The sequence below is a fragment of the Camelus dromedarius genome, chromosome 12, assembly GCF_036321535.1.
Source record: "Camelus dromedarius isolate mCamDro1 chromosome 12, mCamDro1.pat, whole genome shotgun sequence".
NCBI classification, from domain to species: Eukaryota; Metazoa; Chordata; class Mammalia; order Artiodactyla; family Camelidae; genus Camelus; species Camelus dromedarius.
In genome coordinates, this window is record NC_087447.1 from 3,238,602 (window position 1) to 3,266,265 (window position 27,664).

The window sequence follows — 27,664 nt, forward strand, 5'->3', positions numbered from 1 at the left end:
TGATCTTTTAAAGGATTACAGAATCAACTTTTCTGGGGGAGAAACACAGCACAAAAAAAATAGATGGCAGAATAGAAAATGTAAGAGTTCATTTCATACATATAAGTTCCAATTATCTATTGCTGTGTAATGAGCCACTCCAAAAGTTAATGGTAAAAAAGAAACAAACCCCATCATTTTATGCCGAGACTTCATGGATCAGGAGTTTGGAAAGGGCAGGGGTGGCTCGTCTGTGTTTCCAGTGGAGCCTTAGTTGGGAGGGATGAACTGTCTGGGGCCTTGGTTCTGGCTGCTGGTGGAGTTCATTTCTTCTCTTGTCTTCCTTCTTCATGTCTTCAGGATCTGGAATGTCCTACTTGGCTTCCTCCCTCACAAGAGGACAGCAGGAACGCCTGGGGATCTCTCTCTCCACGGTCTCTCCGTGTGGCTACCTTGGGCTTCCTTACAGCGTGCTGGTCTTTGGGTAGCCGGACTTCTTACTGGGCGGTTGGTTTCTGCAAGGCTCCTCCCCTGAACTTCACATCTGCTACATTCTTTTTTGGTCAACCATGTAAGTCACCGAGGCCAGCCCAGGTTCAGGGCAGGGGTCAGATCCCACCGCTCCGCGAGCATTGCAGCAGAGAATCTGCAGCCTGTGTGATGTTTTGTCATATACTGTATTTCTGTGTCTAAGATGCCATTGCTTGTAAGACGTATCCTGACTTCATGGATTAAAAAATGTGAAAAAAAAAAATGGTCATAACAGAACTGATGAAAGAGAGTGATGGGAATACATGCCAGGCTGCTGTGTAAAATGTTTTCCACTGTGGGTTGCAGCTGAAGTTCAAAACGGGGTGCAGTTACATTCCAAAGTGAGGGCCAAGAAGCAGTTTCCAGACACCTAGTCCAGACTGAGAGTTTATCACACAAGGCGACCCTAAAATAACGATTAAAAATGGTATTAAAGAAGATTCCACATGAATGCAAAAATAGAATACTGTAATAAACCCTCGTGAATCCATCAGCCATCTCTAACAGTTATCAACCCACATAGTCAGTTTTGATCCATATCCTGACCTATCCCTGCCCCTAAGATTATTTTAAAGCAAATTCCAGACACTGCATTATTTCATCTATAAATACTGGGGTATACAGTCTCCCCACGTGCCTTTCTTGTTGTAATCATAGTAATCCACTTGGCTGAGCAATAAATAATATTGACAGCCTTATTAATGGAAACAGTGAACACGGATGTAACCATTAACTTTGATTTAACTCTGTAGGAAGATGGGGGGGAGGCACAGGAATGCTAAAATTCCCATCCACCAGGAAGAGTTGCCAATAGGAACTAAAAAGTCTAAAACTGATGAATCAACAGGCCACATTAAGCTCAAATTATTTAGGAGTAAGGAAGCAAGTAGAGCAAATCGTTAACACACTTGCACATCGACCAGGGAGGGGGAAGTAGGCATGAAGACAGGGGCCGCTGGGACTGCTGGGGCTTTGCTTTAAATGACTCACATGTTAGTACTTCAGTTTAAAATAAAACATTAAAAAGAAAATAAGGTGTTGGAGAATTGAAGACTAAAATCACTTAGGCCTTATGCGTTGTGTAATACTACAATCCCTCAGTTACGTTGTTTTAATTTTAAAAAGATGAAATTAATTTACATTGCTTTTTATCTTAATTATGAACTTGTTTTAATTGTTTTTATATACTGTGACGAAAGCATCTTGGTCTACTTGAAGGCCAGGACTGTAGGGCTTAAACGAGAAGGTCATGGTTGTCAGCTGCCCCTCATCGTGAGGAAAGTGTACGCTCTGCGGCTTCTTCCGAAGACCAGCGAGACCCACTGCAGACGTGCAGAGTGAGCCCAATCACAGGCGGCGCTGCAAGGAGTGGCCACGTGGAAAGGGGAGGTTGTTCCCTGAAACCCTGTCTGGGGACCACATGCATGTTATCCAGCAAAGATGCTAAATATGTTGAGTGAACATGAACAAAATTCCCAACATCCAGGGTTGTGTGAGCAGGTCCCCCTCCCTCCAGGGCAGCCTCCACGCCAAGGCCACAGCACAGCTGCAGTCCCGGGGCCGAGCCCTGGGTTACGGGATTAGAAATGCCTCCTCTTCCTAGGAGGGCGGAATCATTTTCTGCCTCGTCACTGTCTCTCCAGCACCTCAAGAGTGCCCGGCACAGAGCAGGTCCTCAAGACCTGTGATTCTTTCTTTTTTTGTAAATTTACTGTAGGTACCAGGGATTGAACCCAGGACCTCATGCATGCTAAGCACTCACTCTACCTCTGAGCTCTATCCTCCCCCATAAGAAGTGATTCTTGGCATCGCTTGTTAGTAGACCAGAACCCCTCTGCTCCTGGACAGATCTACACCTGCAGCTAGTGATGCTCTGCACACTCGAGTTGGAAGTTGAAATGTCCTACAAGTCAAACCTATTTGCATGCCAAGGGTCATTTTGATTATTTTAAGATGTCTTCTGCATTCTTCTTAGCCAGTCTCTGTCTCCACCCATGTCACAGGGAGCGGTCTGGAAACTCCGTTCCCCCCAGCACAGGCCCAAGTTCCCGGCCATCAGCAGCCCCCTGCCCTCTCCTTAGTGCCCCTCATGTGACATACAGAGTCCATGTTCCCACCAGAAGGTGGGTCCCTGGGGTATGGCCAGTTCAACCCATCCTGGTATCTCCAGGGCAAGGTCTTCTCCAGAATGACAGTGGTGGTGGCCCCACAGAGATACATCTATGTGCAAATCTCTGGAACCTGTGAATGTGACTATTTGGAAAAGTAGTCTTTGAAGATGTAATTAAGGATCTTGAGACGAGGTTTTCTTGGACTACCTGGGTGGGCCAATGACAAGTGTTCTTATAAGAGACAGAAGAAAAGACACAGAGAGGAGAGGATCACGTGAAGAGAGGCAGATTGCAGGGATGTGGCCACAGCCAAGGAAGCTGGCAGCCAACACCTGGAAGAGGCCAAGAATGGACCCGGCCTTGAGCCTCCAGAAGGAAGCGGCCCTGCCTCCTTTCCCACCACGTGTTACCACACGTGTGCCAGGTATGGGGCTGCCTAGTGAGCTGGCCTCGGACAACTGTCCTCAAAAAGGTGCAGCGCTGAGTCCAGGACACGGAACAGCAAAATCACTGGATCATTCTCACCAAGGAGTTAAGCCAAGGAAATGTACGAAACAAAGTGATTTGAGCTATTTAGAGACGTACAGCATGCCACGTGGGTGCTTAGCACAGCAGCAGTAACACCCCGGGCGCCTGCCCACCTGTCAAGAACACAGGGAGGGCGGGCCCTTCCGCACACCCTAGAAACCCACCCTGGGCGGGGACAGGACTTGGCTGGTGAAAGGATAAAACCCCCAAACCACAGCTCCCTCAAAAATGCACAATGTGAAACTTGAAGAGAGAAACTTAACGGAGGCAATGATGAGGATAAAGGAGCCAGAACAAAGTGTCTTTAATGCTGGGAAGAGTCAGGATGGTCTTCAGCGCGACCCAGGCACTCCCCTCCCGCGCCCACATGGGCACGCCCGGGCACCGGCTGCGAGGTGAGCGGACCTAAGCAGCGGTGTTCTTGGGAAGCAAAACTACGGAAACACCCCCTCGCCGCTTTCTTTGGGGGTGTTTCCCAGCTGACGTTTTTCAAAACGGCGTAAGTGGAATAAATGAATCCAATGTTTTTTTTTCTTTTTTTAAACAGAGGTACTGGGGATGGAGCCTCGTGTGCGCTAAGCATGCACTCCATCACTGAGCTATACCCCACTCCAAAACAAACCCAGTTTTAATAAAACACCTGCAGCTTATGGCTCACTGATGACTTTGTTTCCGGAAGCCTTCAATGCCAAGGCTTACTGGGTTCTGACCAGGCAAAGTGCAATGCGAGGTGCAGAAGAGAACTAGGTGGTTTTAAATCTCACGCCTGAGTGAACCCTGAGAATTGGGAAATGCGGGAGGTAAGGCTGCTCCTAAGTGAGGCTGGGACACCAACAAGCAGGGGCCCAAAGAGGAAAACACAGCTGCCTGGCAACCCCGCCGCTGGAAACAAGCAGGTGTGCCCGCCCACGTAAAGGACACACGTGCCCCTCAGGGGGGAGCCCGTCAGCCCCGCAGAGCAGTCTGGGCAGGAAGCCTAAACCCGAGGCCCCGGGCAGTGGTGCCCGCAGGAGCAGCGTCAGCCACCGGGCTTCCGTGCCCCCAGACCCACGTCTGTGGTGGGAAGGGCGGGAAACTGCCTGGTAAACCCTGAAGCTAAGGCCCCGCTGCTCCGTCTGGCCGCCACGGCAGTGGGCATCTGTGCGCTGCCACCTGCGAGTGCCCGCATCTCCCTGTAACCCACATCCGGCTGGGCACCCGCCGCCCTGCCGCGCTGCACCGGCATGTGACTCTGGACCTGGTGCGAGCTACACCGAAGCAGGCTCCGTCCCAGGGGCAGTGACTCCAGGAGGACACAGCCTGGGGCGCCATCGTGTGACCAGGTGACATGAAGAGCAGTGTGGAGCCCGCGCGGACGAATGCGGGTGTGTATACACACACACACACAGGCGCGCACACACCTCGACCACCACAGCACAAGTGCCTCTTCTCTGCCATTTATCTTGGACCTCTGGCCTCACCTCAGCTCACAATGGACCCCAGCTACTCCAGCTCCACTGATGGCTCCTGAAAACACACCTCCTGCAAAAGCAGCCGCTCTGGCTGCCCCGTGCTGGTGCCCGGTGTGCCCAGAGCTGCGGCCGCAGAGGGCGGCCAATGAGGGTGGCTGCCGCGTCTGGTGGCAGTGATCAAGAATCTGTGTGGAAAATCTTTTTTTCATCCTTCCCTGACCCCCAGGCTCCATTCTTGCTGCAGTGAAATATGTGAATGATAAAAACTATTGACTAACACGCACATACACTCCCCAGACTAGTCACCGGGCTCCAGGTCAAGCGTTGCCTTCAGCCCCCGCCCACGAGCCCCCACATCTCCGCCTCCGCTGGAGCCCCCGGCCCGCCGCCTGAGCCTCCGGCAGCAGAGCCTCCCTGGGCCGGCTCCCGCAGGGACTGGTGAGCTGGGCCTCTGGCCCCCAGAGCCTGCTCGTCCATCTTCCAACTTGCTCGTTCTGTCAGCTGATTCCTATGACAGAATTTCCACGTGAGGACAGCGGCGCCAATCAGTCAGCCTGGATGGAGCCGGAGATACAACAGCTGCAGTCAATTTCAGTATAATTACAGCTTATTCCCCGTATCTTTATTGGCAGTGGAAAATGCTTCAGTATTTTATTGAAAGAAAGCAATAAATAATACTGTGATAAAAATAGTTCAAAAGTAGGCTGTACATACTTTGTTACATAATCAGGAAGTTCACAAAAGATTAATAGAAAAACAGAACAGTAACAATGAATTGTACAAGTAAATTAAAAGCAGAAACCAGATGTAAAAAGTCGTGCTGTCCTAGCTGGCGAAGTATCAGCTGCGTAATAAATAATGCGCCGTGATCTGCACACATTTCTTGCTGGCCGTTTAATGTGCCATTTAAAAGTAAAAGTTACATTTGCTACTTATACAATCCAAAATGGCTATATTGTCAAAATCTAAAAATGTACGGTTAGGTCCATTCTTTAAACCTGTTTACAAACAAATGTAAGAAGATGACTTACATAAGAAAATAAGGCCTTTATCACAGCTGCGCTGCATGGTGTCCAGCATCCCGTGCCTTCGCAGTGAGCGCAGCGCTCACGATTGGTCCTCTGGGAGTGGATGTGCGGGCGCCCCGGCCCACGTCCCCCGAGGGGCAGGGAGGATGGGGGTGCGGCGGGCCCCGGCTCCCCACCCAAGTCTGTCTTGAGGCTGAGAGAACTGTCCCCAGCTCACGGCTCTGCCAGTTACTGAAGACGGGCTACCGAGGCCACAGGCTGCGGAGAGTCGGCCGGTCTGAAGTTCACGGTGTCCTGATGATCCTTTCAGTCCCAATCTGATTAGAAGCTGATATTTAACACCTGGCATTTTTAATCTGTTCACGCTGAGGAGGAAAGCATTTCTTGCTAGAAAAAGTACAGTTAAGGTCAGTCATTAAAATACAATTGCTGGAAATTAAGTTTGCTTATTTCAAAATGATTGTTGTAGAGCATGGTTACGTTTCGTAACGGATAATGCACACTGTGCCATGATTTTACAAACGCAGTAAAATCCTCTTCTCTGTCGTGGTTCATTATTAAAAAATTAAACAACGATAATTACAATAAATGCATAATTTACAAGAGCCCTGTATCTGTTCATAGGATTTATACATACGAGCATTACAGTACATTCATTGGAAAGGCTAAGATCAGATATAAGAACAAGAATTGATTTGAAAGGATATTTATAGCCTGGATAGACATGGAAAAGTAAGCAACTGTATAAATGAAGTCATAAGTTTACATAAATATAAGAAACATTAAATTCTAAAATATTTTCTCTATGGTATTCATGAATTTTTCACTAATTAAAAACTCTGTAATAAAATATCTTAGGGTCCATATAACAAGTATTAACAGATTAAAGATTCCTTTGAGTCCAAAACGTAGTCTTGGGTGGGTGGCGACTGTTGCGTGTCATCTGTAGAAGTAGTGTGGGTAAACTGGAAGACAAGACCAAGCGAGAGTCAGCCTGGGGACGGCAGCGCTGACGCAGACCTGCAGCTTCCGGGGCCCGAGCCCCCGCCCCCCATCCCCCGCTCCTGTGCTGCAGCTGCTTGGAGCATTTAGACTAACTCCAAGGACCGAGCATACCAATGAGAGAATGCTTTGAGGGGCTTTGGCATGTCTAAAAGTTGCTAATAAAAAAACAATAAGCCAACCAAACTTCCAGCTGAGACAGGACAACAGAACAGAGCAGAAGAGCCCCGGCCCTTGGAGCAGTGAGGAGGGGGCTGGGCCCGGGGCTGCACCCAATCAGCCCGCCACCTGCGGCGCAGGGATGGGCACCCCAGTGGTCGTCGACCCTGAGATGCCTAGATGGTTTTGTCTTAAAAACGAGCCTTGGAATTGAAAGGCACGCAGCGGTGCAGCCTTGTGAAGCTCGGTGCCGCGGGGCCTGTGTGTGTACAGCAGAGCCCGCCAGCGCGTGGGACCCAGGCCCCGCACTCTGCTCTCAGGCCTCCCACCCCACAGACCCTGGCAGGCACTTACACACCAGGGCCTGGCCTCGGCGCAGCCTCGGGGACGGGGCTGCCCTCTACTCACCAGGGGGGAGGCTTCAGCAGGAGTAAGTCCTGACTGTAGCAGAATCCAGCCTCTGCGTTCCCGACACACCGCCTGTTCCGACAAGCACGGGAGGAGGCGTGCAAACACAACGTGCAGTTAGTGGTAGACCGTCACATGAGGGCACAAGAAAAGACACACTTCCACACCTGCAACAGCACCCACACCTGTGCCTGCTGAGGGCTCCAGCAGATCTGGACACAGAGAACCGAAGCGCCGCCGCGTGGGGTCCCCGCAGCCCCGCCCGGGTGGCAGGTGCCGGCGCTCACTCCCCATCAGACGACGGAAGGACTCCCGCATGACACGCACCTGGACGACCGACACCCTCAGCGTGGCAGCCTCCTTCTCCTTAAACCCGCCAGACTACAGGGCCCTGGGCTCCTCCAGCTTGAGCGCTGTCTTGCCAAGAAGGCTGTGAGGTGCACAACCCCGCGGCAGCGTGAGGTGTCACCAGCCCCTGATGGAGCAGGTGACCAAAGCCAAGTACCGATGGCCGCAAGGCCCCGCGCCCTGTGCTGTCAGAGGGTGGTCCTGCTCCCCGGGAGCCCCCCGAGCCGACTGAGGCGTGGTTGCAGGGGCGGGCAAAGGACAGCGACTCACAGAGAGCAGGAGTCCAGTCTCACTTTCCACTGAAACAATGGGCACCGCTGATGTCTTTTTTATTGTCAAGAAACACACTGCTTGGCCCAACAGGTGAGCCCCAACCCCCGCCTTCCAGTTGGGTAAGAAATTTCCAAAATTCACAGTAGAAATTCGCTGCTCCCCAACATACATTTTTTTTGTCTCCCCACGGGTCCATCAGGAACACATCTTATCAGGATTCTGCCACGGTTCCAGAAAGCATGTTAAGACAGCTGGTACCGCACACCGGAACAGACTATCTTTGTAAATCCTTCTGATTCTAAGAACACAGGAGACCTGCAGCAATTTGCCTTAAGTCTGCCTTAAAAGCCATGAAAACAGCCCATTCTCCATTTACGCCTCATCTGTCACTCAGGGCAAAAAGCCGTCTCCTGCGCAGTGGCTCCCCACGCCTCCTTTTAGGATCACTTTTGATTTGTCACAGCTCTCACGTCAACCTTGCTGTGAACGTTTAACAGAGGCTGTGATTTACAATGAGGAGACTGGGGGTGCAGCTACGAGGGGAGAAGAGAGCTCTGGACTGTCCACCAAGCTGAAGGTCATGCCACAAGTAAGATCCGTGAAAATGAACTATGTGCTCCTTGAAAGAAAAAATGTTCTTTAAAAAAAATGGTTGCTGGGTTCGCCCCCTACCCATTAAGCTATTACTGAACCCCAAAGCTGGCAAAGAGACGCTGCTTTCTTCCCCCTAAGGGAGGCAGTGCCGGCGATGGAACCCAGGACTTCGCGCACGCTCAGCACACGCTCCACCACCCTGCAGCTTTTTAATAAAAATGCTGCCCCGTGAGCCACCCTCACCGAGACTGTCCAGCTTAGGAAAGGCTTCACTTACACGTACTTTGTTCTGATTTGCATACAAGTAAGGGAAGGCAAAACTTACAAACCTACCTACAGGAAGGGCGAATAACAGGAAAAAAATCACAAAACCCCCAGCAGCACCCTTTCAAAACCACTTACTTTCCCGCAGCCTGTCCCCTACATCAGGCCTGAGAGCAAGTCGACACCTGCATGGGACATCTGACGTATCAGGCGCTTGCCCAGAGCCTCTGTGAGTGTCTCACTTCACCACCACCAGCCAGTGAGGACGACACTGCCACGGCCACCCCACAGGCGGGGGCCCTGAGGCGGTGCTGAGGCTGTGCCCCTCCTGGGCGGCAGGGCCGGGCTCCAGCCCAGGCAGCCTGGCTCCTAATGGGGTCACGGGGCAGGGACACCTCGGGGCTGAGAGGCTGTGGGTGAACCACGGCCGATCCTAACTGCTGGTGGCTGTCTAAGGGAAAATCAGAGCTTGCCTTGAAGTAACAGCTGCAAAGCTGGTGAAATCACAGGCCCAGTCGGCCCGGGGGAAGACCGCTCTCAGGCTCCCTTCTGCCCCGCCCTCCCCAGCGTGCGAGGGTCAAGCAAGACAGGGAAGGTGGACACTGCTGGTACTGAAACATGTCCTTAGACTGGACTCAGTCACCCTCCAGTCCATGGTCTGGATGCTACTGCACTGCTACGTGACGAAGAGCTTTCAAGCACCGCCACACGCACACAGACACACACGACACAGACACACACACACACACACACGTCCCCAAAACCTCTATTATTGTGAGACTTCCATAAACAGATGTTAGGATTAGTTTTAAAACACTGAAACCTGGGCATGCAACAGACACAGAGGCCACCGCAGGTCAGCACCAACGTCCCCGCCGCGCTCACGCCGCCCGCACGGGGCTGGGGACGTGCCGACGCCACCACCTACCGTCCAGCTGCATCTTCTTTGGCTGCGTAGAGGGCGAGGACAGAGAGGAAGTGACCCGGAAGTTTGCAGGGAGAGTCTCTGCTGACCCAGCAGCTAAGCCACGAACATCCTTTGGTCGAAATTTTTTTCTCCAAGAAGGTGCTCTCCTAAAGCTTTTATCATCGTCCTGGGAAATTAAAGGACAGAGAGTAAGACTGACCCTAAAATCAAGGACAAAAACACACAGTGAGTAAAGTGACTAGCCCCCTGAAGTGACAGAGCTTGTCACTGCACTTTTGGTCACAGGTATCTAACCCCATGCCTGATAACCACGTGACTTATTTGCCCAAACTGGGAACTTTTGAGCGCGGCGGGACACTAACTGGGCATAAACCGGGACAGTCGTGGGCTCCGGGTATCCGTTCCTCCCATCCATCACCAGCTTTCACTTCCCATCTTGAAGAAATCACCTTCTTGCTACATAAGGTAACACATTTTCATGTGTGTTAAGAAGCTTCCAAGCTGTGAACAATCCATCGTGCGCTGGGATGGAGCCAGCAAGCACTCCCTGTGTGTCCTTCCATCCTGTTCTCTGTCAGACTCAAGTTTTCCTAAGGCCCAGCGAGCAGAATAAGGACCACAGTGTGGGAATAAAGGAGTCATGGTTTTGCACAAGGGAAATGAACATTTTGTGTGTTTCAATAGACCTATGCAACATGCCCCCCAGAGCACAGGGCCTCTGGATTAGGGCAAGACACCCAGTGTCCCCGCAGCACAACTTACAGACTCCATGCCTAAGCTGAAACCAGTGCTTTATGATATGAAAAGTATTTTTGAGGGATAGCAAAAGTTGAATAGCAAAATTTAAAAAAAAAACCCTATTTTACTGAAGGTATTAGTTTCTTAATAGCTCATCTGTTAATCAATTTTTAAGAGCAAAGTTCACCTTGTAAAGTAAAATTATTTCTACATTTAGAAGCGATACCCAGACTACATGGCTCATTCGAGTATAATAAAATAACTTACATTAATGCAACTTTAAAAACCATCAGGCTGAAAACTTACTTCATCGAACCTTCTGTCAGTCCCCATGACCAAAAGGTTGTTAAACTCTCTCTCCAAGACGGCACGAGCCTGAAATCGTAAAGCACCACCACTCTAAACTTTCAGCAATCTAATCCGAGTATCAGCATATCACCATTGCTTCTTAAACCAAGACTAAAAAAAAAACCCAGACCGTGACAGTATTTTACACCAGGGGTTTAGTGCGGAGTCCATGGATGGGCTCTTGGGGAGAGGGGCTCACGACCCCTTGGAAACTGTACACAGCAGTGGGCTCTGTGGGCTGGCGCTGGTGTGGGGATGGGGGTACTGGCAAAAGATATACAATCTTCTGTAGAAGAATGAAAAACTTTCCCGATTCTCAAATGAGCCCACAAGTCAAAAAGAATTACTCAGGCACTTACCCATAGAGACAAAATTAGTAAAACCTTCATCTGACACACAAAAGATACGGACTTCTCTTTCCACAGAAGAACTAAATATGTCACTCTTACGAGCATATGGGCTTAAATGAAAGTTTCCCCCTTTTTTTTTTTGTTTATTACAAGACTCTCATGCTTCCAACAGCAAATGGAAAGCAGACAAGCAAAAACACTGAGGAACTAGGCAGGCAGCTTCTGAGCCCTCGCATCATGGATCTGGTACGAGTGAGATGACTAGCGGTCTGAGCCTACGAGTCTGGTCTCCTCTCACACAAGCAGCTTGCCATCCGCACCAGGGGAGCCGCCCGCCTGGGGCTGAGGACGCGGGTACCTGTGTGTTCTGCGTTGGGATCTGTAACAAGAGCGCCAGCGCGCTGAAGTCGAAGGTTTCGTCCAAGGCCACGAGCGCGCCGTGGACGCCACTCTCCACGAGGTTGTTGGCGTACTCCTTCAGGCCGATGGACAGGATCCAGCGAATGACTCGGTCGTTGCTCCAAACAAGCACATCTGCAGACGAGGACACACCGGTCTGCAGCGGCCCCACCACACACACCCTGGAGCGCCGGGCAGACTCCCACCGCAGGTGCGGGCCCTTCAGTTCCCACGCAAGGCAGGGCCTCCGTCCGCAAGGGCTGGGAGGCCCTGCTAGGCGGCAGGCAAGCCCTGCAGCTAGGCTCTGATGGCTCGGCCCTCCTCCAGTCTAATAGGAGCTGCCCCACTAGGACTCACTCTTCCGGTGAGCTCAAGAGGAGTGAAGTTATTATGTACATTTCGTTTCTAGAGAACAGAAAGTGAGGATCCAGGGATCAGAAGAAAAGGACACGTAAGAATCTGAATGCCCACCAGGCAGGAGCACGTTTCGATACAGACCTCAGAGTCTTCTGAAATACATTCTTCCCATCTTAAGGAGTGGCTCCAAATCTGGACACCTTGCTCGAAGCAACATAAACCTCTCATTTATAACCTTGCCAGAAGAATTTATTTATTTTTTTAGTGGAGGTTTCTGGGGACTGAACCAAGGACCTCATGTATTGTAAGCACATACTTTACTGCTGAGCTATACCCCCCCATTTATAGGCACCAGTTTCGTTTTTTGTATGTTTTTTAAATGGAGGTTCTCGGGATGGAACCCAGGACCTCATGCATGCTGAGCATGCCCTCTGCCCCTGAGATCTACACCCCACCTGCATTTATAATTTTGAAGCCGTGTTTCCTGAAGCCAGTTGTGCTGTCTCATTTCAAAAAGAGAAACTTAAAGATGCTCTCCAGCATATGAGAGATTTAGGGGGAAGTTATATTATGCCAAGCAATAAATGATTAAATTTGCTTTAGGAGAGATCTAAAAATGGCCACTCTGTAAAAATACATCCAGAAGATCACCAATTACTTTCAAAGACAATTCCTGCCAACTGCAAGAAGGTTTAAAATGGAAACAGAAAACAAAAGAAACGAATTTCCCGATTTCACTCCCAGTGCCCATCTCCAGACAAAGGCAGATGCAGTTTAGATGCTGGCTTCTGCTTCCTCTCGGGGCTGACACCCTAGCTCAGTCACGCCTACCCGCCCTTCACACGGGCCATCTCCCCACCTCACTTTCACCTCTAGTTTCTTTCTTGGGGAGACTGGGATGGAAACAGCACTGGTGCTCACGGGGCTGTGGGAATAAGGAGCAAGTAAGTTAACCCGTGGAAGGGCCTGGAGTTGTTCAATTAAGTCTCACTGTTCCTCACACTACCGTTAGTGATTTCTTTATTTTCTACAGACCTGGAGCTGTCGCTCTGAGCTGAATCGTGAACACTTCATTGGAAGCTCTCTACTGCACGTGGTCGCTGAGAGGCACCCGGCGCGGGAGGCCCCCGAGGGAGAGGTGCCTCCTGGCTTCCGCACCGGACCCTCCACGTCCTCACGCCCGTGCACCTGGCTTCTATCTCAGATGCCTTTGCCTTCTCCCTGGCTAAGGGGCTCCCGCCCCACGGGCCTGGCCCGGCTGGAACGCTGGCTCTGCGCTGGGTGGAAGCACGCCGCTCTGCACTGCGCTCCGCCGTCCTCTGATGAGCGGCCAGGGCAGCGCTCCTCACACCCAAATCCTGTGTGTGATGCGCCAGCAGCGGAGAACTGTGCTTCCTCCCTCTGCGGCTACCTAGCGGGGTGGGGTGGCCTTTCTGAGTGGGGTAGGACACGTGTCACAGTAACGGGGAATCTCTGGAGTCCTAGGAAAAATGTTTACCGTGAGACACTGAACCTGCAGGCGGACAGAAACAGAAGAAGACAGACACGCTGTCTGGCTATAGAAGGGGCTCTTAAAACACTCCTTGTCATCCCTCCCTCCTCTGGAATGAGGCCAGATGAGTTTTCTCCACTTAAAGCACTTCCTGATTTTTTTTTTTTTTAAATAGGAAATCACTGACGGTGCTAACACTGGGAAGAAAGAAACAAGCCAGATCAATTCAACAGTCTGTACTAGCCTTTTACTTCATTTTGGCTTTCTTCTCGTTTTCTCTCCAGCTCTTTTCGGTCATAATTTAACCTTCGCAGGCACATAATTCCACACTGGAAACTGTTTCTATTTCAAAAAGAAAAAAAGAGAAAAAAATTTAGAGCTGGCAACAGTCTAAAATCTCTTAGCCAACCAGGAAGACCCACCTGCGATGAGTTACCTGTGAAAACTGTCGACCATCTTCAGCTGACCCCGGAGGTCCTTCTTGGTCAAGTGGTCCAGCATCCGCGCATCCACCAGGCACTCCATGAAGTAGCTGCGGTACTGCGGGAGGCCCAGGCTGGGCAGCCACTCGTTGCCGATCCACTCGTGGTTCATGTCCCCGTATGCGAGGGTCTGCTCCCAATAATTAAGTTTGATCAGTTCAGAAAAGCCGTCACAAGGGCAGTATAAATCATCTTTAAACTGGATTTTTAATCTATTACATGTCCTCAAAGGCTGAGCTAACTAATGACAACATTTATAATTTCAAAATAATCTGATCTCCTATTTACTAGCTTTTAAATTAGTTAGCTAAATTTTATACAAAAGGAATTATACCATTAAAAATCTGACTCACTTGTGTTTATAAACTTAACCTATTAACCAAGTCAAAATAAAACTGACTGACTACACATTTCTGAAATAGCTTTTATATGTAATAATATATCAACAAAGAATGATCACGACTCATGAACAAGTTTGAAGAATCAATCCAACTCTACTCATTAAGAATACCTCTGGCTGGATTTAATTTTATTTTTAACACTTTGTTTTCCAAATGTCCTTAACAAAACACCTGCTAATTTCAAAATCAGTTTAAAAAGTGAACTAAAAGATAGTTTTAAAAGAAGAGACAAGCAAAGCAGCAAGTGACAGGACTGAAGGCGAGAGACAAACTCACACCACAGTCAGAGCACTCAGCCCTCCTCTCAGTCATCCAGGGACCTAACACGGAAGCCGCAGCAGGCAACAAACCAGCCTCAGAAAGGACACAGACGCCCCACACAACGCTGTCGGCAAGCGCGACCTGGCGGACACTGCACGACACTCTACCCAGGACGGCGTGGCACATTCTTTCCTAATGGATATGGAACATTCTCCAAGACAGACGAGACTCAGCTCACTAACGGTGACTGTATGTTCTCTGACCCCAACACAAGTAAATTAGAAATCAATAATAAAAAGATATTCAGAAAATTCCCAAATATTTTGAAACTAGCATACTTGCAAATAATTCATGTGTCAAGGAAGAAATCACAGTGAAGTGGGAAAATATTTTTAATTGAATAAAAGTGAAAATACACTAAAAGGCTGTGGGACACAGCTAATTCAGTGCCTTGAAGGAAATTTATAGTATTAAGTGCTTAAGTTACAAATGAAGAAAGGTAAAAAAATCAATAATGTAAGATTCTATCTTAAAAAATTTGAAAAAGAAGAACAAATGAAATCCACAGCAGGCAAAAGGAAGAAAACGTAAGAGCAGAAATCAATGCAACAGAAACCAGAAAAACAGAAAGTAAAACGACGAACATAAAATCAGGTTCTTCATAAATACCAATAAAATTGACTAACCAAAGTGACCAAGGAAAAAGACAAGACATAAACTACCAATATCAAGAATGAAAGAGGGGACATCAGTACAGATCCTACAGACACTGAAAGGATGCTAAGGGAAAACTGAATAATTTTAAGCAACTTAAATAAAACAGTCCAACTTCTTGAAACATATAATCTATGAAAGCCACTGAATAACAGATAACTTGAATCTGTAGTTATAAACCTTCTTACACATACAAACACACAAAATCTCTACCCTGATGGCTTCATTAGTGGATCCTACCATATACTTATGAAAAAATGCCAATTCTGCACAAACTGTTCCAAAAGTGAAGAAACGCCTAACTCATTTTATGAGGCCGGCACTATCTCGATGCCAAAACCAGAGAAACACATCACAGGAAAACTACAGACTAACATCCCTCCCAGACACAGATGGAAATTCCTGAACAGAACATCGGGAAATCAAATCAATAACCGATTAAAAGAATGAGATGTCATTGACAAATGGGGCTTATCCCAGGCACATAAGGTTGGGTCAACATTTGAAAAACCAACGAAATTCACCATATCAAATAGACTGAAAAGAAAAATCACAGTATTATCTCAAAAGATGAAGAAAAGTCATCTGAAAAAATTCATCATTAATTCATGGAAATCTCAGAAATCTAGGAATGGAAGAAAACTGCTTCAACTTCACAAAGGCCATCTATAAAAAAGGCAGAGCTGACATCATACTTAAAGGTGAATTGCAATGCATTCTCCCTAAGACCAGGAACAAAGCAAGGGTGTCTGCTCTCAACACTGCATTGGAACTCCTAGCCACTATAATAAGGCAAGAAAAAGAAATCAAAATCATTATGAATTAGAAAGGAAATAAAACTGTATTTGCAGGTGACCTGATTATCAATGTAGAAAATGAATCTACAAAAATGGTTATCAGAATGAAATCAAAGTTGCAGAATACAAGGTCAACATACAAAAATGAACAGTATTTCTAAATACTAGAAATGAACTGGAAATTGAAATCAAAAAATACAATTTATTATAATGTCATCAAAACCATTCAATCCACGAGGATAAATGTAACAGAATACGTGCAAGGTTTGCACAGTGAAAAATAAATAAGCACATATGTACACACGTATCAGAGAAAGGCACCTGATGTTCTTTGGGCCAAGAAGACTGAAGTACATTCACAGGAATTCTGTGGTTACTTTACAGAATCTTCGGAAACAGTTATCTCTCAACTACCACCATGTTCTGTCTTGAAAGTATGGCCTCTAACCTAATTTATTATTTATACCAACAAAGCTGGAAGGAACGACTCAAACTCCAACAAGAGCACTCAAATTCTAATAGAAAGACAAAGTTTCACTACTTTCTGTAAACAATAATGAATGGAGAAAAACATCAAACATTTTTGGAAAATCATTACACCATGTTTTTTCTTTCTGTTAAACCCTACCCTCATCTTGTAAGCCTGACAGGCATGAGTTTCTTGCTTGCTGATTATGCATTTTTAAATGGACACAACTGCAAAGATGTTTCTGAATAGAGAATTCCATGGAAGCAGAACCTCCTTGTTTTTGTTTACTCATTATATACTCTATTCACACTCAAGGGGTCAGTAACATAAGCTCCTGGGAGGATGAGGCTCAGTCCCAGGCAGAACACATCTCCTGGGCTGTGGTCACAGCCTCTGAAAAAAGCACACGGCAGGGCTCTCTCATGATCAGAGAACACTGGGGTAGAAGAGACAGTCCCTCTGCAGGGTCTATGTTACCATCACTGAAATGATCACAAACACGGATTAAGTCTTCTGCACTGGGCACATGTGACAGTGACGGCAGGGACGAGGCTGTCCTGTGCGCTCCGGTACCACCAGCGAGCAGCGAGGTCTCACGCAGACAGCTCGCAGATGCCCCTTGCTGAGTGACGGCATCGAAGGCTTTGACCACACCTGATGCCTTCTTCCCCCCGAGTGCCCAAGGGCGCCTCTAGCTGCCCCCCGGCCCAGGAGCTGGTCACTGCGGACAGTGCAGGAAGGTGCACTGCACACCACCTGCCCTCGGCAGCTTCAGAGACCAGGAAGCCCCTTCCCTCTCCCCCCTCTACAACGGGGGACGGAGCGAAAGCAGCCCTGCTCACGCTGAAGGCTGGACGCTGGCAACTCCGGCATCGTCGGCACGGCTCACCCTTGTATGTATTTCCACGGCAAAGGCAGACGTTCAGCTTCTTTAATTTATACTTCGTGCCCCATGACGCAGGTATTTCATATTCAAGTGCTGACAAAGTTCTGCCTCTTAGTGTAAAATACACTGACGTTTAAGTAATTATGAAATGCACTCTTTAAAATTCATTCTGAGGGCCATCACTGGCCCCGTAGAGAGATACCTGACTAGGTTAAATAACTAATGAGGATATTCACCTGGAGGAGAAGCACGGAATACCTAGATCAAGGGAGACTCACATTACGGCTGCTCTCTCCTGTGGTTAAAGACGGACACAACTGGCTTTACTTCACGAGTAGAAATAGAGGGAAACCATCAACTTGTAGTCAGCAAGATTCTGATTTAAAATTACTTTGATTTTTCGGTTATACAGCTATCCTCTCAAGGTCCATGAGCACCATGCCACTGTGCCAGCCCTGGCAAAGCTGCCTGTCCACACCTGGTGGCCTTTAACTTGTTGCTAAAGGGTACATCAGGTCACATGGCAAAGTCGGTGGGGTCAGGTGTGTGGAAACCACTGTGTTTAATCAAGCTGTCTCAAAATAAGGCTACAAAACAGTTGTGAGAGAGCTTTTTGTAAGCAGAACTGGGGAGCTGAAAATCCAACATATACATCAAGCAAGCCTAGGCTTAATTTCTGAGAATTCCATTAGTAAGAAAGTCTTTGGAGCAGCACAGTATTAGGACAGCGCGAGGTGGACACAGACACAGGGACAGCGTCGCTATGGCAGCTCCTGTGGGAAACGCGCTGGGAGGCGATGTTCCCGCCAGTGGGTCTCGGAACTAAGGCTACCCCAACAGGGGCCGAGACACATCATCTCAGGAGCTGCCGCAGCCACGGGACTTCGTAGGAAAGACTGTGTTGGACCAAGGGATTTATATCAATCAGAATTCACGACCAAGGGCTCCAACACAGGAGTGTTCAAAATTGTCCATGAGACGCACTCTTTAATCCTGTGCTCTGCTTTGACTAATGCGTTCAAATCTTTAACAACAGTCTGAATACAAGATGTTAAAAACGCCAAAAAAAGTAAATTACAAGTTTTCATCCTCCAATTCTTTTTGTTGCTGTACATATAGTGAAGAATATATTATAGAAAGTCTCCAACCTGAGCCCAGCTTCCCTCCTCATCTTCCTGAGGTTACGTGGTTAGGAATGTAAAAGAACACACTATTAGTACTGGCGAGCTTAGCAACGCAGGCAAACCGACTCCGTAGGGAAACCGCGGCTTAACTGAGCGAGAACGTTCAAAGAATCAAAGCATCATGCAAAACCCATGCAGACCCGCCGACTCCAACGTCTCATGCAGGGAGTGGGCTCCCACAGCAAGCACCCCCACAGGAGGGGAAACTCGGGTCAGAGTGCTGAGCTGCGGTCTCCCGGGAAGGGGGCGCGACCTACACCTGTTCTACATGGAGCAAGTCTACCGACTAAGCTTCTGAAAAACATATAAAGATAAAAGACGGATTCTGTTTTACACATTGAACTAATACCTAAAGGAAATACTTGTACGGAACCATTCAGTGTAAAATGACATCCCTGTTTTCCACAAAAGGGCCCAGAAAGGCGCCACTCTGGGCGGGGGGTTGGGAAGGAGGGGGACAAGCCCAGGGTGGGACTGACCGTTTGTGGCGTGGCTGTGAGCGTTTCCATCTCTTCATGTGTTAACCAGACATTTCCTGTGGTCTGGAGTGACCCCAGTGACCAGCCACATCCAGGGCAGGGGAGCAGTGACAGAGAGGCAAGGTGGCAGACACGTCAGCCTCGGCGCGTGGAAGGAGCGGGGGCGAAGGCCGACCCCCACCGCCCACCGCGGACACCCAGGCTGTCTCCCCTCAAACGACCACCCTACGAGCACCATCGCCAGTAACACAGCAGCCCCCCTAGAGCTGCAGTCATAGGCCTGCCGCCCGAGGGGTGCGGGACAGAGGGAAAGGCATTTTGCACTTCTGAAAACTGAGAATAATTCTCAAGTAACTACTGATCCAATCTATTTAGAATGGTCTTCCCCAAAGCACCACCCGGACAGTACGGAAGCCTAGCTCTGGGCTGTGGGAAGACGGTAGGCTCCTTGGCCGGGCCCTCGCCCTGGGGGGCTGACGAGGCAGGGAGCAGGGCTGAGCGTGTACCCCAGCACGGCACCCGAGACCCATGAGCCCCCAGCCGCAGGTGCCCCTCAGGGAGCAGACTGCACCGTCTCCCAGTGGGCGGGCTCCTCCTCACCGTTCATTAACTCAATCCATGAGAAGCCACCTTGACCAAGACGGTTGATAAAAACTTGGGGAAAACCCCCAGCACCTTCATTTGTGAGACGGCAACTCTATGGTGAAACGCTTGGGGGACAGAGACCAGATTAGGTACCATTGAGAGGACAGGGCTCTGGGTGAGAGCACCTGCCCAACAGGCAGGGGCAGGCCTACTGTTCACGACCACGGCGCGTGCGCGGAGAGACAAGGCAGCTCCACGCTGTTCGTGTAAAGCAACCGTGAGCCCCGGAGCGGACCCTGACCTGCTCTCAGAGAAGTGCATCTGTGAGGCTCTTGGGTTCTTCACTCTTTTCTCTCCAGCGTAGACAAGGCGGAGACTGGGGACTGAGCCAACGTAAAGAGTCCGCACTTCAGAACTGAGCTGGCCCGCCCTTAACTCCCAGAAACAATTCATGTTTTCACTCGATTCGTTTTTAATTTTTCAAGGAGGACCCCTCTGAAGGACTTGCAAGGCCTTTCCACGTGGAGAAAAGCTGCACCAGCACAAGTAACCCTGTGCACGCTTGCAGGTTTACGGACTGCCCAAAGCCTGAGCGCCCAGGGTCTGCAGCTCCCGAAAGAGGGAGGCCCTGATCGGCCAGACAGGTCAACCAGAGTCGAACAGTGGTGACAGTGCAGCCTGGGGGTGAAGCTTTTCCCCTTCACTGTCTTTAAATTGATGTTTAAATTTGTAGTGATTACTTTTTCAAAAACTCCTATTTCTACATGACAAGGCCACTGAAGCCAAATTGTTATAAGAGCATTCAATAAAGGGGGCGGTGTAGCTCAGTGGTAGAGTGAGTGCTTTGCATGCACGAGGTCCTGGGTTCAAGCCCCTGGCACCTCCATGAAAAATAAATACATAAACCTAATTAACTCCTCCCAAAGAAAAGTAATAAAGTAAAAAAAAAAAAAAAAGTATTCAGTAAAATTATCTTTTAACTACCCAACTGTCACACATGGAAAGCTGCGATGGTTTTGAACGCTAAAACTATAAACAGAACACTGGATGTGTTCAGAAAGCACTGCAGAGGAACACAATGCGGGCCAAGCTTTTTCTGGAACGCACCGTTCTCGACGTGGGCGGGGCTGACGGGCTGGTCAGGGACATGACCTCCTGGATGGCCAGCCGCAGCTTCAGCCTGTGCAGGGGGTTGCTGATGCCGATCTCACGCTGGATCTCCGTGTCCGACAGGGCAGACATGATGGCCCCACTCTTCACGTTGGCCCGGCAGGCGGCCACGTACCAGGCCGGCATCCCAACCCAGAGCTGAAGGCAGGAGACATCGAGGCCGGCAGGTTACGCACAGGTGCAAACAGGCTCGCACGTTCACATATGGACACACTCAAGCCAGGGTGAAAGCAGGGCACGCACCTCCAGCCAGACGACGACCGTGGGGCCATCCCACTGCGCGAAGGGTAAACCTTGCCGCCGGGCCTCCTCCAGCAGTTCGTGCCTACGGATGACAAGACGTTCTGAATTAAAGAATCGCTGTCACACGCACACATGCAGTTGACAGACGAGTTCTCTTTATACGTTTTCTAAAGTGTATTAATGCCCATCTCATCACTTTCCTTTAATCTTCTAAACCATCAGCTCCATGGCAGTTTGAACATGTTACGAGGTTGCCTGAGTAACGAAACGCAGCGCGAGTCTCCGCGACCCTCTACAGGACCACCTCCTTGCGGGATTAAAGAGTCATCACCAGCTTTAAAGAGACCCCAGGTGGGAACATGCCGCAGGCCCCGCCGGGAGGCGAGCACCAGGTGCAGGGTCCCCACTCCTGCCCCTTCTGTGCTGGTGACCCCCCCGGCCCAGGAATTGCGCTTCTCTTGCTGCCGCTGGGGGGCTGAGTGCAGACAGCCAAGCTCCTTAATCTGTGATGGGTCTGACTTATTAGATGCCATGTAGAACCTACGAACTGGCCCATTCACTCAGGTGACCCTTTCTAACAGTCCACACGACCACCCATTTCCCCCACTTCACCACAACTACAAGCATAAACACGACAGGCATCTAACCCTTAGCAAAGGAACGAGCTATTCTTCCACAGACCAACTTCCCAGAAAACAGCAGCTCTTCCGGGCGTCAGCTCCCGAGCCTAGAACACGAGCACTCAGGGGGCAGGACCCTAAACGCCACGTATCCCTCTGCACCTTCGATCTACCCAAAGCATCCAACTCCGTTCTGAGGAATCTGGTCACGAGCCAACATCCGGGGGGTAAGCTGCACACCACCTGCCCGATTCCACGGCCCCAAACCACTGCCCTGAAGCAAGGAGAAGACTCGTTTGGTTTTGGCTGTGATGTATTTCCTTCCTCTGCTAGAGGACACCGCGTCACGCTGTGCTGTGACTTTGTCTCACTCTCAGCTGTGACCTCAGTTTACAGAGAACTGCAAGGGAGACAGGCCTGAGGGGGTAACACGGGGAGCGCTGCACCCACCCGGCCTGGGCCGCACTGTGCGGGGCCCGCAGCTGCGTCCTGTCTCCGTGCTCAAGGGTCACGTTCTCGGGTGAAGCATGATTTCTCTAAGTACCTGCCCTAGCAGTAAACTGACGCAGCTTCCCAGCCTTAAAATTACAGAGTTGCAGGAGAAAGACAATTAGAACCAGGCTACACGCTGGGAGGACAGACACTCTGGGAGGGAGAGGTCCCGCGGTCTGTAGATGACAACAGCAGCACCGCGGTGAGCGTGCGTGAGCCGTGATCACGGCTATCTAAGTGGTGCCGCCCACACGATGGACACCGGCTGGCTTTTCCGAGCCCGACACTCAGCAGGCCAAGGCACCTCAGTGGAGACCTCCCGCTTTCCCTCACAAACACAGCTCAGGCAGGGCGCCGGGGCCACGCAGCCACGCAGCTGCCGTCTGCGGGAGAGGCCACTTCTCGGTGACACCAGCAAGACTCTGGGACCAGGGCCTGCAGCTGGTGACAACCAAGGCTGCACGTGTCAGAGCACATGCTCGGCATGGCACACCCACCGAATGGACCTGCCCTGGAGCACTCTACTTGTCTATCAAGGGGACCAAGTCCTGGCGGCACGTGTGGGGGACCCCAGGCCACGGCTTCCCACGGGGCTGATGTCAGGAACACCCAGGAGTGTCACACCTAGTGCCCACCGTGTTCTCACGTGGTTTTTACAGAATTTGAGAATCAGAGCTTCACCAATTCTTGAAGATGCTCTGAAAGTGAATGTACTTGGCTGTGTAAATTTAGCAGTTGAAAGAACACCTTTGGGATAAATCAAGGGCTAATAAAAAGAAAACACTCCAGGGAAATGTATGCCGATTCCTATACCTTTAACTCCGTCGATATCAAACTGCATTGGAATGACACCTTTTTTTCTGGAAAACTCAAATATTTTTAAAAAATTTGTAAACAGAGTATTTTCCCCCATCAATTTCATCTCTGGTTAACTGACAGAACTAAAATTACCCACTGTCGTCAGATAACCTTCCGACTTTGAATTGTTCTCTGTTAAGTTACTCGTACGTTCTAGAACTTGGCACGCATGACCCCGGAGCAGAGAACAAGCCGCTCTTACCCACTCAGCTATGGCAACAGACAGTGAGAAGTTCAATTTGAACATCACGGCTCCAGAGAAACTTGCATACATGAGTGCACGTGCACACACACGCAAGCACCCTGCACGTGAAATTTAATCACATGTGGGGGCAAATAACCCAATGAAGTATTTCTCATATAGCCGAGTACTCAAGCATATCTCCTAAGAATTACAAAATAAATACAGAAAACACAGTGATACATTTTGGCCAATTTATACTACCTTTGATCCCATGTGAAATACAAACTTTTGGGAGCAGAGGGGTGGGAGGACCCGTGGGCACTCAAAAACCTGACTGTCTCCATCACCCAAGTATGAAGATGTGAAGTAAAACACAGGAGCAAAGTCCCGGGACAAACTTCCCTGGCACGGTTCCAGGAGCCAAGGGCCTCGTTCTAACCCTGAGTCTCACATGGCCAAATGGCAATCACCCAAGTTACTTTAAAACGTTTTTATTCAGTTCAAAGATAGCAACATTCAAATCAAACTTTGCTGTTAAGTGGTTTCTACAAACTTCCATTTACAGGGAACCAAAGACTGAGTATTCGTACGGCACCGTACAGAAACATTCGTACAGAAGCAACAGCATTGCGCCCGAAACATAATGGCTAGTGTGCTGGGCGAAACAACGGTGATTTCTGAGACGAGAACTAAAATGAGGCAGACTTCACAAAAGCAAAGCCAACAGGCAGCTCCGGGGGCTAAAGGCAAACTGGCCTCTAGGGGAGAGGGTCCCTGGGGCTCACGGGTGATGCTGGGGGTCAGTGTCTGGAGGCCCTGGTTCCAGACCACGGAAGGTTTTGAGACAGGAGGGAAGGGAGCAGGGCACAACCGTGAAAAGACAGAGCAGAGCCATTGAGGATACGACCAAAACTCGTCAGAGCCGACTAAGCCCAAGACGGCGGGAGACTCGACGTCTGGTGACCCTGAGCCTCATGACACGTTCACGTAACACACCAGCTGCTACAGGACACACACCACCCCAGACCAAAATGTGGGTGGGGCCCAATTCCCCAAAGTAGTGGGAAGAATCCTCCCGCTTGTTAGCATATGAAGTTACTGAGCCCATAAAACTAACCACCCCGCACCTGGGGCCTCAGTCTCCTGAGCCAGCCGGCACTCTGCATCCACCTGCTTTCACCCTACTATGACTCGCTCCTGAATTCCTTCCCGCATGAAGCCAAGGACCCTCGCTTGGCAGGCGCGTTCCAGGGACTTGCCCGAGACCTGGGACACGACCAGCCCCTCGAGCCCCTTTTCCTGAGACAGTTCCTCAAGGCACTTGACAGGGGCCAGATGACCTCCCCCATCATGTTTATCACGGACCCACCGAGTGTCACCCAGTCTCAAAGCCCAGTGTTACCTTGTCATCATCGTCCCCACCGTCCAGGTCAGTGTTCACCTCTTGGACTACGAGCTGCCTCTTTTGTGGTTCAGATGAGTGTTCCATTTTATTTTTCAGTTGTCACTTGACTGGGAGCATCTCAGACTATTTAGCTCATCCACTTAACTCTGGTTTTAGATGCGGTCCATTGACACACAACATGTTTGAATCAGAAAATGCCTCTGGACCCAGAGACACGCGCACACTGACCCTTTGCACTTGACCCCGGGGCATCGCAGTGCCTGGGCTCCTCTGTGGAGACTGTCCCTACTGTTACCACATATTTTCAGGATCGTGGCAACTCAGAATTAAAATTCAATAAACAGATTATAAAACTAAAACTGTATTTAAGATAAAAATACAAAACCTACCAGAGGAGGAAAAACAAAGGGCACCACAGTTAGTGAATACTCTGGTAGACGACTAGCATGAACAGCGAATCTCTGAAGGCGGGTGATCAAGGTCCCGCAGCAGCTGTGGTCAGACGCGCAGTTGCACAGACTTCAGGACGTGCTGGCACTGTCCGGCCTGCCTTTCGTATGTTTATGTAGACGTGGGTGTGGAGCTAATGCCCCATGAGGGATGGACTCCTATCACCCCATCTTACAGATGAGAAAACTGGAGCCCAGGGATGCTAAGGAACTTGCCCAAGGCACCGAAGCTAATGTGTACCAGAGCCAGGATTCAGATTCAAATGCTCTAAGGCTGAACCGGACTCAACCACACACGTCCTTGTGAGACAACTTTCCAAAGTAGACTGGGAACCCAAGTGTGAGTCCTTTCCAAATTTTAGAGATGCTCAAAGTCCTCCAAAAAGTATAATTTAATAAAGGCTTTAGGTTAAGCTTTCAGATAATAATATACATACAAAGCTAGATACTAGGTTTAATAAATGAGCATTAGTGAAAAATTAGGAAACTGAAAAACATTCAGGGAGACAGACAAAAACAAAAAGCTTACTTTTTTTGAAGTTTACGATTTTTTTCAGCCTGTCCTCCCAATTTGCTGAGTCCCAAGGCATCTGGAGATGAGTTTTCTGTCTCTGAAACACCAGATATGAGGAAGCAGAGTGGTCAAAATATTGTGAGAGAATCAACGTCGCCAAGTTAGGGGTTTTGCGGGGTGGTTAGTTTTATGGGCTCAGTAACCTCATATGCTAACAAGTCCTGCTGAAGGTAAGAGGATTTGCAGGTAGAGTGAAAAAGATTCTAAAGGCGAACTTTCTGATTAGATGACAAGGGCCCAAAAATGCTCGAGAAGCAGTGAACCTTTACATCTGGAAAAGGCTGAGTCGTTCAAGCAAACAGATGTTAACCATGCCCCCGGCTCGTGTGTGCACCTGCTGAGAAGCCGTGCGCCTCTGTAGCTCTGGGTCCCAGAGAGCACCAAGCTCATAGGAAAGGAACCATGTGGGAACAATGGGGGGGCACACAGTAGGTACACATACGGCAGCCTCCACCCCGCTCCAGACGGTCAGGACCTTGCAGGAAACCACTGACCCTGTCCGAGTGCCTCCTTGCCGATGGGCCCGGGCCGGCCCTTTTCTTTCTTGCCAAACAGGCGGCCGATGGACGACTTGATGCCCTTCTTCTTGGGGGCTTTGTGCAGCGAGTCCTGGCTGCTATTACTGCTGCTGGGGTTGCTCACGGGGCCGTCCTGTGAGCCTGTCGAGCTTTGGGGACAGAAAATGATCTTTAGTAAGTGCCCTCACACAACAAAACATTCCACTCGCATGAGCCAGAGCAGCACACACACTCACCACTCCCGCTGCAGACCTCACAGCAACCACCACAAGTCTCCTCCACGCGAACCCTCACCAAACACGTGACGCTAACAGATACAGGCTCCCAGGGAGAGCACAACGGAGACTGCTGCCGGTAGCTCGCCGACCCCACCTCGGGGCAGCCTCTCGGCTAGAGAAGGTGCCCCCACAAAGGCGGGAGCTCCCACTGCCCCGAGCGTGACCCTGGCCGTGCAGGAGCCCTGGGCACTGCCGCAGAGGTGATGCAGAGGTTAACACGGGTGCCCTCTACCCAGTGCTGTCTGGTTTGGGACAAAAGCTCAACAGGCGGTGGTTTGACAAAGGAGGTTGTCAGTAACGGTTTCCTGAGAGGGAGCGCTCGGTGAACCGGTAAGAATGGGCTGGAACTCTTTAACAGCTCAAAGAGGGCAAGAGTGTGTCCGGGGGCACTGAGTCCTGCCAAGGGAACCATGAGAAACATCCCCGTGCTGGGCCAGTGCTCCACCCAAGAATACAAAGAACGTTCCCAAAGGAGCCAGTCTGTGGACTCGGAAGAAGTAAAGCTTTTCTACAGTTGCTGACATCATTTAACTCTTTTCTCTCCAAATGGACTCTGCCCAGACAGACACGCATCTCTGCTGGACTGTGCTCCACTCCCACAGCAGGGCCGGGCCCCCTGACCACCCCCCAACAAGAGAGGACCAGGCTCCCTGACGCTGGGCTCGAGGAGACCCGGCCCCTTACTTCCGCGCGTCCCTGATGTCCTCGTGGCTGACCGTGTGCTGCGCCCCCTTGTGCAGCCGGTCCACTCGGAGGGGCCGTGGGGACGAAGGCGGGGACGTTTCACATTTTATGGCTGTCTTGTCATCTCGTACCTCTTCTCGGGAAGCCGGCAACTGAGGGAGCGAGATGAATGCGAAGTCAGTCAACAGCAGGCGGTGACACACACGGAAAGAAAGCACACAGGCTTTACATTATAAACACGAACTTACTTGGAAACCTACTAGCTGTGCTTTCTGCCAGGGACAAAAAGCCTTGTTTCAGCCTGATGCCCTTTGAAGGGGCTGTCTTGTTCATGAGAGGCAGGACCGTGGAGCAGAGGGAGCACAGAGCAGAGCCGAGTCCTGCCCGCCTGCACTGGAGGGAGTGCGGAGACCAGACAGCAGCCCCCAGCTCTGCCCCCCGGGCCCCACGCCGCCCTGAGGACAGCCGAGACCTGAGCCCTGCCTGAAACCGACTCTCCACCATCTGTGGGTGGCACTGACCGTCCCCGATGAAGAGGAGGGATGTGTTTATCGCCTGATGCCACTTCAGAGGAGAACACTAGCAAGGGTAAGAAGCCTCGTGGGCAAAGCCGTCCAGACCTCTCCGTCTGAGGGAAAATAGA

The 27,664-nt window shown here is 50.0% G+C and overlaps 1 protein-coding gene and 1 non-coding gene across 6 annotated transcripts in view; one reads left to right on the forward strand and one right to left on the reverse strand.

Annotated features, from left to right (window-relative positions):
* Nucleotides 1–5,189: 5,189 nt before the first annotated feature.
* PPFIA1 (PTPRF interacting protein alpha 1) overlaps nucleotides 5,190–27,664 on the reverse strand; it is a 77,216-nt gene continuing 54,741 nt past the window's right edge. For 2 of the 5 annotated variants that reach the window (XM_064492021.1, XM_064492023.1), the window contains 14 exons: nucleotides 27,022–27,173; nucleotides 26,036–26,208; nucleotides 25,497–25,578; nucleotides 20,960–21,041; nucleotides 20,654–20,854; nucleotides 18,962–19,024; nucleotides 18,447–18,473; nucleotides 13,725–13,900; nucleotides 13,533–13,630; nucleotides 11,399–11,574; nucleotides 10,649–10,717; nucleotides 9,605–9,770; nucleotides 7,198–7,269; nucleotides 5,190–6,593 (listed from right to left, as the gene is read on the reverse strand). In XM_064492021.1, coding sequence (XP_064348091.1) covers nucleotides 7,211–7,269; nucleotides 9,605–9,770; nucleotides 10,649–10,717; nucleotides 11,399–11,574; nucleotides 13,533–13,630; nucleotides 13,725–13,900; nucleotides 18,447–18,473; nucleotides 18,962–19,024; nucleotides 20,654–20,854; nucleotides 20,960–21,041; nucleotides 25,497–25,578; nucleotides 26,036–26,208; nucleotides 27,022–27,173 — 1,524 coding nt within the window. In that variant the 3' untranslated portion in view covers nucleotides 5,190–6,593; nucleotides 7,198–7,210. The remainder of the gene's footprint in view (nucleotides 6,594–7,197; nucleotides 7,270–9,604; nucleotides 9,771–10,648; nucleotides 10,718–11,398; nucleotides 11,575–13,532; nucleotides 13,631–13,724; nucleotides 13,901–18,446; nucleotides 18,474–18,961; nucleotides 19,025–20,653; nucleotides 20,855–20,959; nucleotides 21,042–25,496; nucleotides 25,579–26,035; nucleotides 26,209–27,021; nucleotides 27,174–27,664) is intronic. The other 3 variants (XM_064492022.1, XM_031448147.2, XM_031448148.2) reach the window with 3 other exon arrangements.
* On the forward strand, nucleotides 20,360–20,432 carry TRNAA-UGC (transfer RNA alanine (anticodon UGC)). Its single transcript has one exon. It is a non-coding gene; the product is annotated as a tRNA-Ala (tRNA).